This window comes from Mizuhopecten yessoensis, unplaced genomic scaffold (genome assembly GCF_002113885.1).
Source record: "Mizuhopecten yessoensis strain PY_sf001 unplaced genomic scaffold, ASM211388v2 scaffold8381, whole genome shotgun sequence".
NCBI lineage: Eukaryota > Metazoa > Mollusca > Bivalvia > Pectinida > Pectinidae > Mizuhopecten > Mizuhopecten yessoensis.
The window spans coordinates 1,057,298-1,069,022 of record NW_018407519.1 but is presented as its reverse complement, the minus strand read 5'-3'; the positions used below and the strand labels follow the sequence as shown (position 1 = coordinate 1,069,022).

Sequence of the window (11,725 nt, the reverse complement as noted above, 5' to 3'; positions counted from 1 at the left end):
TTTGTCCAATCCATAGACATCTTTGAACTTTAGTTTCCATTTGAGGTGTATGTTGAAATTCTGGCCTTTGGCAAATTTTCATAGACGCCAGCTATAGTGAACAATGCCTAAGATAAATGGCAAGATCTATATGATGAAATATAACGTGTATTATCATGCCATGTCAATTAGTCGTGCAATTGATAATTAACTTGCATACACATTGTCTAAAATATTGACTATGTGATATAAATGTCTGGTCAACGGCACATAAATGACACTATGGTCTGATCTGGCCGGAGGTTCAAACAATATAATGACCAGTTACTTAATATCACTGTCAGCTTAAATACTCCCCATTTGGTTATATTACGTATTACATATAGATATATAACTGATATTTAATATTGAAATGTCGATTTGTTTTAAGATATATATTCCACAAAATTCGCTACGTGTGCTGAATATCAATGCTACTAGTGCCCCCGATAAAGCATTATGTAACATTTAATGTTACAATATTTTATCGTTAAGCTACAGGAGAATATATGTCCGAGAGCTGAGTGGGTATATATACCCAGCAAGTTTTTTGAGTGACCAGTATTGCCAGATGGAGCAGAATATGGCTGTCCAACTGCAAGTGCTGTTCATCCTTGGGATGGCGTCTTACGTCATGACTGCGATCAACTTTCTGATCAAGTTTCCCGATCTTATGAATCAGGGTCCGGGGTGTCCGAAAATTCCGGCAATAAAAGACTTTAATCCTGAACAGGTAAGTCATGTTTACTGATTTTGACCATAACTACTTTCATCAGCGGTCGATAAAGAGTCCAAGACAGGCTGGGGGCGTAGCAGTGTTGTTGGCCATCCAGGACTTCGGGTCTTCTCTGCAAGACCAGATGATTTGCGTGGCAACATACAACTCAACTGTTGTAGCTTATCTGCAGAAGCAAGGGGGCACCAGGTCTTACGTCCTGTGTGCCCTGGCCATTTGCTACTTTGCCAGGAAAAGTGCCTAACCATTCAGGTCAAGCACCTTCCGGGCAGACTCAATGTCCTTGCGGACACCCTGTCAAGACGTATTCGATGGAGTGGCAGCTCGATCCATCCATATTCCGAGCAATATGTCTGGGTTGGGACAGGCCTCATGTAGACCTATTTGCCACTGCCTTGAACCATCAGTTGCCGACGTTTGTGTCTTCCGTTCCAGATACAGCAGCATGGGGAGTAGATGCTCTGCTCTGGACTGGAAGGAGTTGCATGCCTACGCCTTCCCCCCTTCAACTTGGTGGCCAAGGCCCTCCAGAAGTACGAGGAGCAGCCTTGCTTCCTAATACTGGTGGCTCCCTTGTGGAAGAGCCTCTGGTCCTCCCACCCAGGTGGAACTTATTACGACAGCCGAGGTCAATAATCCTGCACTCCCACCCGGCTATACTCTACCTTCATGCGTGGAGGCTATCTCCGGTGGTCTCGCGCAGAAGGGGTTTTCTGGACCGATATCAGTCTGTATCGCTAGGTCCATCAGGTATTCTTCCGCGGCAGTCTACCAGTCTAGGTGGAGCATCTTCTGCGATTGTTGTGGTCAGAGGCAGGTTGATCCACTCAATGCCTCTGTTCCCCTGATTGCAGATTTATTACTGCATTTGTTTCGCAGTAAAAAAAATAGCTCCTGGTACCATTGCCGGCTATCGGTCGGCTATAGTTGGTATCTTATCTTATGCAGGGCGACCATAGTTGGATCTTCCTCCTCCTTGTCCGCCCTCATCAAAGGCTTTATCATTGAGAGACATAGAGTTAGGCGTCTACTGATATATCAATGGTATTTAGCTTTGGTTCTGGAGTCCCTTTTGGGTTCTCCTTACGAGCCTTTGAGTCAAGCCTCCTTGAAATCCTTGACTTTCAAGACTGTGTTTCTTGTCACCCTTGCCTGCCTCGGGGAGAAGGCGTAGCGAGGTTTATGCCTTATCAGCGCATTCCTCCTGTTTACGTGTCGACAGATATTACTCCTCCGTGACTATCAGGACGGAACCTTCTTTCCTCGCCAAGAATCAGGTTCCGGGGTTTTCTCCGGAACCTATCCGCACTCTTTTTCTCTGACCTGGTTGGTAAGGACGAGCGTAATCGTCTTCTCTGCCCTGTCAGAGCTCTCAGATATTATCTTGACAAGACAGGAGGGGATCGAGGATCACAGTCTGGACTTTTTCTGCCCACCAAGTGTGGCCAGTCAAGTATTTCGGCACAATCCATCTCCCGATGGATTTGCCAGGTTATTAGACTAGCTGATGAGTCTTCTTCTGATGATGTCAGAAGGCTATTCTAGGTTAGGGCCCATGAGGTTAGGGCTCTGGCAGCATCTTGGGCCCTTCTCAATGGTTCTCCCTTTTTAGAGGTTATGTCATCAGCCTTTTGGCGAGGACACACTACCTTTACAGAGTTCTATCTGAGATCACTGTCGTCCTTCTCAGACAAACTTTACTCTTTGGGTCCGGTGGTTGTTTCCCAGTCAGTGGCTTGCCCGACCACCTCAGAGTAGAGTGTTCTCTGTTTTTAGATTTTTATGCGTTAGCATGGCGACGGAAAATCTTTCCTTGGCAATGATCTGTATATCTTTTAATTTCGGATGCTCTTATATATGAGCTTATCCTCGGTACTAAGGTTCCAATTGACTGTGACCAGTGTACCGCCCTCCTGCATTAGCCATGGTCCTGTTGGATTGGAGGATCCACTAGGTAAGACGAATTCGCATACTAATTGGAGGTGGTAAGTATTGTTTTTGATATAGGATTGGTGGATTTTTTTTATGTAAAACCCATTTTTATGATAAAAATACATGTACTTACCACGTCCAATGTGAGTCCCATCCTCCTCCCTGGCTCCTCCGGCTCCTGTAGTCTTTTTCCTTTTAGGTGTTTTATTCGTGTTTCGAAAAGAGGAAGCTGGAGGTGCGCGCACATCCTACACCCGTTGGTCCGTTTTGTACAGGGAGTCGTTTCGTATCCTCGCGGGGCATTTGAAACTTTCGTTTAGGAGTTAAAGAACTAGTAGTCGGAGATAATTTGCATAATAATTGGACGTGGTGAGTAGTTTTATCATAAAAATGGGTTTTACATAAAAAAATCTCAATTTCCCCCCTGGGCTTTTTGACGAAAACAAATTTGTCAGCGAGATTAAGCTTACCCCATATTTGTAAACAGTGTTTGTGCAGAGAAAAAAAATCTCATCTTTCTAACGTGTACGGTAAATATATCGTTAAAGGTTTTAATTCCGTCATGTTCTCTTTTCCGTAAACGTTATCTTACATGACCGGATATGAGAGAAAGGTATTTCCTACACCCCTTTTTTACCCTGGACAGCTCTATCTTACAAACAGGGAAATGAGAGAAAAATACTCTTTCATGCCCAAGGGTGTAGGATAGAGAAATTCAAAGCTCGGTATTTTCAAATTTGGCAAAACCTTTGGCAAAGCCTCGGGGTTTACCATTTGAAATCCTCTTGGAATGTCCTACACACCTTTTCATGGAAGAGTCTTATAATCTTCCCTTACCTAAACGCTGGAATCAAGGGCGAGAGAGAAACTGCATCACTGCATTCTAGTTGATCCATATATAAACATCTCTAAAACAGACTGAACGTTATTGTAAAAGGCACCTGTTGTTGGAACCCCTGTATTGTAGGGGACTTTCTGTGTCATCTGCTAAGGGGGCATTGGAGAAACCCAAGATGATATGTTGTCCTAATCGCGACTCTTGGTATCTTTATGTTTATTTTTCGATACTTCCTACTCAATCGTCGACTATGTACCGTCCTCGTATGACCTTTGCTGTAACGAGAACGCTGGACCATAATATCATTTTTTACGCTCTTCCAGCTCATCAATATTCATAAACATTGCAGTCAAAAATTATCGACTTTACACTGGTTCTGTTGTATATCTACAGTATGCAGGCACATGGTACGAGATTCAGAAATTAAACAACACATTGCAGATAAACTCTAAATGTGTGTCTTACACGCAATCTGCAACAAGAAATGGAAGCTTCGATGTTGATTATCGCAGGATAATTACCTTGTTAGGGTAAGTATTCAAATGCAGTAGGACACGTGAAGAACATGGTTTTTTTATTTAAAATTTGTCATCTAAAAGGAAAATCATTGTTTACATTTTAAAATATTATATTTTGCTTTGTTTTATTATTCGTTTAGTTTTATGCGAGTATTACTTGTTCAACTCAAAGTGTTTACTCAGAAGTTGTTTGGTGCGCCGACAAGCACATGTTCATAACTGCAAATTCAAGCAATACTTTCTGGTTGTGTCGGTGGTAAACTCTTAAATACACGTTTCTAACAAAACTGAGTACACCAAAATATAAAATACATGAAAAGCTTTTGAGATTATCTTTGTTGCCTTCTCGATGTGCAACGCTAAGTACGTTTGTATAGATCAAAACACATACTCTCCCATAAAAAACAATAATGTACAGTTTAATACCACTCATTGGGATACTGTTTGTAACTTGATGATATATGCATGTAAATCACACAATAAATTACTGTTTTGAATTTTATTACAGGAAGAATTTCGACATAACAACAAGTGGAAAATTTACACGGATAGATAAGAAGCGGCCTAACTTGTTCAGTGTCGTAATAAAAAGTGAGTAGTATCTGAGAAATATATGCTGTTACCATTGAAACATAGGATCATCAGGTGTCAGATATGCATGTTTCTTTCAAGACAAACAGTCTGTAGCAACTTTTAATAAAGCAGCAATTTCATTTTCAATTATATCTCCGAAAGGTATAAAACCTAGGATGGCAAATTACATGCCATTGCAATGAAAGCATTTAAGGATATAACAAAAACACGTGCTACAATTTAATTAATTTTAACACCTTTTTATCAATCGGTGCAATACAAAAAAAAAGTACCCGTAATATTTCGGTGAATTTAAAAGCTTTAAGCTACAGGATATTTCATTCTTCTATAGCAAACCATGATAAATTTAAACCGGATAATTAAGCACTTTATATTGAAACCCCGGATTTGGCAGGAAACCCTGACTTCTATTTACAGTGTTCTTAAAACCAAACAATTACAGCTCGTAGTCATACGATATCAATCTCGGTCAATTGTGAAATAAGAATTCATGCAAAAACTCCAGCTGTCTTCGTACTAGAAATGTCTTAAAATATTAAGAAGCAAACACCATGGACTATGCTTGAGATCCGTCCAGTGCTACCAAGCACATTTACTTTCAAAGCTAGAGGCACTGAACTGCTATATGATGCGGACTATAATTGGTAAAATGTTGCTGTTCATTAACAACACTAGAGATGATATACTGCTATATGATTCAGCCTATAACTGGTAGATTGTTGATGTTTATTCACTAACAGACTAGAGATGCTAAACTGCTTTATAATTCGGACTAGTACTGGTATAATGTTGATGTGTATTTACTAACAGAACGACATATGATAAAAACTGCTATATGATACGGACTTTAACTGGTAGATTGTTGATATTTATCTACTGACAGAACTAGAGCTGCTTAACTGCTATATGATACGGGCCGTAACTGGTAGATTTCTGATTGTTGATGTTTATTCACTTACAGAACTATAGATGCTATTTAAAACGGCTATATATGATACGGACTATAACGGGTAGATTTTGATATTTATCTACTAACAGAACTAGAGCTGCTTAACTGCTATATGATACGGGCCGTAACTGGTAGATTTCTGATTGTTGATGTTTATTCACTTACAGAACTAGAGATGCTATTTAAAACGGCTATATATGATACGGACTATAACGGGTAGATTTTGATATTTATCTACTAACAGAACGAGAGATGCTGAACAAATAAATGGTAGATAGGGACTATAGCCTGTTAAATGTTGATGTTATTTACTAACAGAACTAGAGATGCTATCTAAAACGGCTATATATGATACGGACTATAACGGGTAGATTTTGATATTTATCTACTAACAGAACTGGAGATGGTAAACTACTATATCTTGGAGACAGACTATAACAACTACTCCATCGCATACACGTGCTCGAAGATGTTTGGTTTCCCACGAATTGGTACGTATGTAGGCATTGGAATAGTTCTACTAATGATCCTAGCCACTTGAACGGAATATCATTACATTGAGTGTTTTTATGTAAACATAGTGAAAGGGGTTTTAAACCAAAGTACATTGTAATTACGAAAAAATGCGACACTGTACAACTACGGTTTTCTTTTCTATTAGTTTCTGATTTTGTTTCAATACTCTTTTAACCAAACAAGACGAAATAAAGCAAAAGATGACGTAGATAGTTCTTAATCTGTCCCATACCATAACGTGCTTCACAACCTCTATCTGATGTGACAAACGCAGCGTCCTCGACGTCGTTTTGTTAACTATTGTTCTTCGGCTCAGGTTTTCTAGAACCGGGGACATGATGAGTGTTGTTGTATAGTGGTACATGGTCTCTGTTATCTGTGATTATTAATTCAGTTATAGCAATCAGTCCTTGGATTGTTGATTGTTGAAATAACAATACGCGTACAAAACAATTGTAGGTTTTGAATAAAAGCAATGCCATGCGTTTGTGTTCATATGACGTTTGAGATTGAAATTGTTCGACTCCCGAATGGATATTCACTCAGGCTAGTTCCTTGTGTGGTATTGCTTGTATGTGTAAATCCCGTTGGCTACTTTTAAATTTAAAAATTGTCGGTATAGCTTATGCGTAATTACTCATACAATATCATCAAGTTAATCAACCAGCACTCGTAGGGGACGTTTTTTTAACTGTTTGACAAATCCTAAAATAATTCCGCACGCCCTTTGTCCGCCTTGTTAAGCATCATCACATTTCCAAGATTGATTTGGTTTAATTTTGTTTAACGTCAATTTAACAGTTAAGGTCAATTGATGACTAACCCCAACACATTGTGTGTCCCTTTCATAAACATTGTTGAATATCATTAAATCGCAACTTAAACCTCAAAGGAAGTAAGGGATATGTATTTCCTCGAGTGTAACTATTGATCTTAAGTGAAAAGTGTAACTTTTTATTTTATTTTTAATATAAATAATATGTTTTAGCTTACATGCAGCTGTATATGTGTAGCGTTATTTAGGGTTTTATAGACCACTGTTCCTTTTCGCTGTAATTTCCACATGTTTTGGAACAATCGAGAAACGTTTTTTTGATTTTTCTTCTTCTTTAAGTTCTTGAGTCCTAAATGAACGCAATCGCCATTTGATGCAGAAGAATTTTTGAATTTACAAAAAACAAAAACAAAAAACAAAAAAAAAACAGGTGCTTCAATTTTTGTTTTTCTAATGATTTTTATACACTTTCCTATCTGTTTTATCCAATACTTTATCTTTTTTTCAGAAATGGCATGGCTTCTGTCCAGAAGTAAACAGAATATGATCTCCGAAAGTGAAATGGCTAACCTGTATTCAAAGATGACAAACCTCGGGATTGATGCATCTAAATTTACAGAGAGCAGCCAAGACAGTTGTGAAGCAGACTTTACAATTTAATATTTCTGTAGAATGTTTTAAAGTGTTTTCATGAAATACACAAGATTCTCACGCAGTTTAGCATTATTTCCTTTTTTTCGACGTTTTAAAGGGATATTATTGCAATCCTTAATCCAAGCAAAGGTGCATTACAAAATGAACTCAACACACACAAACACACACAAATGATAGCACCTGTTAGATTGGTTAATAAATACAGTTTGCCAAAAATGAATTACACTGCATCATACAGCTGTTTCGTCCTTCTAGGACTCACCGGTGATGCTAGGGCCACAAAGATGGATATCAAAATTGGTCTAAACTACTGTTAAAGTTGGAGGAGAGTTTGTGTGAAACCCCTTAATTTATGAATTTCAAAAATTAGAGGAGTAATGGTTGATAGCAAATCAAATTATTAGTGAGTTAGGTATAGTATGAACCGTACCACTACTAAAAAGGATTACTGTGGCTGTCAAGGTTACAGCAGTCATCGGGGATTAAACAACCAGCCAATACAGCACACCACCTTGTATCTTGAGATGATGCAATACACACAGGTGATACAATTGTAGCACCTAAACAATTTGGTTGTAGATACAGTGTACCAAAAATGAATCATACAGCTATTTTGTCCTTCATAGGACTCATCGGTGATAAATGACACAGAATTTTGGGGTCCTTTAAAATAAATTTACCTCATATATGTTACGATGATACTTTTGACTTCTAAGAAAAATATGGATTTCGCAAGCCATTATATTTTAATCATATTCTAAGAATACATCAAAGCCCTGTATAACAATGCACGCTCCAAAACGATCTTGTCATTAAAATGCTTCTTAGCAAACCAAGTAATGTACAAAGTCACGAAGTTAAACCATTGCTTAAGAAGTCACCTTTCTTATATTTTAATGTAATGTTCAACCTGTAAAGCATAATTTTCTTTCGTGATTTAAAGAAACTAACTAAGATCTGCTAGTACCTGCATTAGTGTAACCGTGTTCTACAGTATGTGTATCAACGATATAAACCCAAGCCATAGTAACGGAACCCTATCAAATTGATCTCAAATGGAAAGTATAAGTAACGTTATAAAAACACTCGATCACTTGTCTTTTCCCTTAATAAGAATTAACAGTTTATCGTATACATCAACACTCGCAAAACACAAACATACATCATAAGGTGCGAGTGATATAGTACAAAAGAAATAAATGAATAGCTAATAATGCCAAACCTAAAATATGAAATATTTTGAGACACGAATCGACTACAAAATATAAATTCACGAGCCGTATCTGGGTATCGAGAGCTTCTAGCAAACAATAAAATAAGCAGAAATTATTAAATGTGCTATAACTGTTGCCTCCATTTCTCAGTTGATTCCCTTTCGTAGGCGTCAGCTAGCTCTGTTTCCGTTCAGGAATGTTCGTACTGACTATGCACGAACTATGTCGACTGTTCTTCTCTTCTGTTAAGGTTATTGAATAAATATTTTTGCATTTTGTCTTTCCCGTATTAGAATAATATAAGTCTTGCCAACACCAACAGTATGTGACACCTAGACTTTTTAAAACACAGTCAGCACAACTTTAAGAATGGTACATGTACATACTAACAAGTTAATATAAGGAAATATTTTCGAGTTGGCAACCGTAAATACATGTATTCGTCAAGAGAGATAAATGACTCTAAAATCGTTTTACGTTAGAACAGAGGTTAAGCGAAGTGACCTTAATCATCTAACTTGAGCCAATGTAATTCTTTAGAATATTGTAAGTTAATTATGCTAATTTCATATTGACGATGTAGTGTTTATTGACATTTAAATACACAAGGTTATTGCAATAAGATGTGTTCTAAATATAGCGGCTTTGTTAGCGAGATAAAATCCAGGTATGCGAAGATTACGCAAGGTGAAAGAGATCTCTAAATAGGAACGTTGTATTCATAAATACGTTTATATAAAATACTGTAGAACACAATATGATGAAATCCGATAAAATATAATCAAGCCGATAGTATTTCTGAAAGATGATTTTGTGTTCTTAGAAGCATGTTTAGCTTTATAAAACATCGCAAAAGGAATGTCACAGCTAAACCAAACTCTTCAGTGCTAATTATTTCTGAATATCATGTAACTAATGAATAGGAATCCAATCAGCTTACCGAACACGTGTTTGAGCAACCACGTTCATGTCAATCTACTGAAATATAGATCTCGCACCGCTCCTTATACTAATAAGTCGCACGAAAGTGTAAGTTTCTACCTGGTTTTGCAACTGTTTTCACTTATTTGGTCCGTTTTAGTGTCCGAACTTCTTTGCTCAACCGTATCAATTTTTGTACCAATCTTTAGCATTTAATGTAAATCCTTTTTTTTGGTCTTAAATGAACATTTTCATTTGACCAAATCACATTACGAATACTGTTCAGCCATTCATCTGTTTGTACTTTTACTTTGACGTTGTAACAACACCACTGGAAGAAGTAGTATCTCTGATCTCGAAGCGACATCCGCAAACTAAACAAACATTCTCGGTACACATTTCACACTTTAGGTGATGTCATTACATAATCACTTAAAGAAAAGCGTAAGCTGTTATCTGATTGGTCAATGCAAAGGTCGCCTCAATAAGAAATGGTAATCAGGGTAAAAATTTCGAAACTGATCCTTTACTTAGAGACCATTTCAGATCACAGACATCAGGACATCAACAATCGTTTGGATCCCTATAAAAATTAGAGGAAGGAAAAGAACATAATATAAGATTTATTTTGTCTTTGCTAACAGCGACCATCTTGGGGAAAATAATGATCCACATGATATGTATAGAGTTTTGTCTGTAAACAATGATCCACATGATAGGTATGTAGTTGTATCTGTAAATTGTAATACGTCTGTCAGGTACCAATGTAACATGTCTGTCAGGTACCAATGTAATTCGTCTGTCAGGTACCAATGTAATTCGTCTGTCAGGTACCAATGTAATTCGTCTGACAGGTACCAATGTAATACGTTTGTCAGGTACCAATGTAATACGTCTGTCAGGTACCAATGTAATACGTCTGACTGGTACCAATGTAATACGTCTGACAGGTACCAATGTAATACGTGTGTCAGGTACCAATGTAATACGTCTGTCAGGTACCAATGTAATACGTCTGTCAGGTACCAATGTAATTCGTCTGTCAGGTACCAATGTACATGTACTATGTCTGTCAGGTACCAATGTAACACGTCTGTCAGGTACCAATGTAATACGTCTGACAGGTACCAATGTAATACGTCTGACAGGTACCAATGTAACACGTCTGCCAGGTACCAATGTAATACGTCTGACAGGTACCAATGTAATACGTTTGTCAGATACCAATGTAATACGTCAATGTAATACGTCTGAAATACGTCTGACAGGTACCAATGTAATACGTTTGTCAGATACCAATGTAATACGTCTGTCAGGTACCAATGTAATACGTCTGTCAGGTATTAATGTAATACGTGTGTCAGGTACCAATGTAATACGTTTGTCAGGTACCAATGTAATACGTCTGACAGGTACCAATGATCACAGATTTTGTCATATTTATCTATTTGAGTTGGCCCAAATTGAGGGTGGTAGCCTCTTGATGACAAAGCCATGGCCACAATCGCCAAACACAGATAGGTATCAGTTTTTGTTGACAATTTGTTATGAATCTCATGAAAAAGAAATTAATAAAATAAATGGATTTCTTTTTTTACTTTGCTATCTCTGATAATCCATTCCTCAGATGAGGTAAGGATGATATATATATACATAGTGGGCACTCTCGGACGTTTCGTCATTTGTCTGTGAGAGTAACGTCATCAATTTTTGAGAAAACGAGGTAATTTTCTCACACAAACCAATGACGTAACAATCAATACCTGCTCACAAGAGAAGATAACTCTGCAATACGCAAAGACGGAACAGGCCTAGTGTACGTATTTCATGCATTTATCTTACTTTTAAAAAAGTTCTTCTGGAGTCATTTTAACAAAAGTTCAAATAGCCTACAAAGAAATTTCCTTTCTGAATTTTTCAACACATACAAAGAGAATTTCCATCTCGGAATATTGTCATCGTTTTGCGTTACATGTACCTGATTTTTAAGAACATGATTTATTTTTTAAAGACACGTTTTGCTGTGCCATCTGCTTCTTCACCTCACCAAATTATTTTAG

At 37.6% G+C, this 11,725-nt stretch overlaps 1 protein-coding gene across 1 annotated transcript; it reads left to right on the top strand.

Moving 5' to 3' along the window:
- The first annotated feature begins 586 nt into the window (after positions 1-586).
- On the top strand, positions 587-7,661 carry LOC110455776 (apolipoprotein D-like). Its single transcript, XM_021506136.1, has 5 exons — positions 587-751; positions 3,918-4,054; positions 4,551-4,633; positions 5,981-6,076; positions 7,385-7,661. The coding sequence occupies exons 1-5, from the start codon at positions 590-592 to the stop codon at positions 7,534-7,536; spliced, it is 630 nt and encodes a 209-aa protein (XP_021361811.1). The 5' UTR covers positions 587-589; the 3' UTR covers positions 7,537-7,661.
- The last annotated feature ends 4,064 nt before the right edge of the window (positions 7,662-11,725 follow it).

Coding starts and splice junctions, on each gene's coding strand:
- LOC110455776 (XM_021506136.1), top strand. CDS start 590: ATGGAGCAGAATATGGCTGTCCAACTGCAAGTGCTGTTCATCCTTGGG. Junction 752..3,917: donor AAGACTTTAATCCTGAACAG/GTAAGTCATGTT, acceptor GTATATCTACAG/TATGCAGGCACATGGTACGA. Junction 6,077..7,384: donor GTTTGGTTTCCCACGAATTG/GTACGTATGTAG, acceptor TCTTTTTTTCAG/AAATGGCATGGCTTCTGTCC.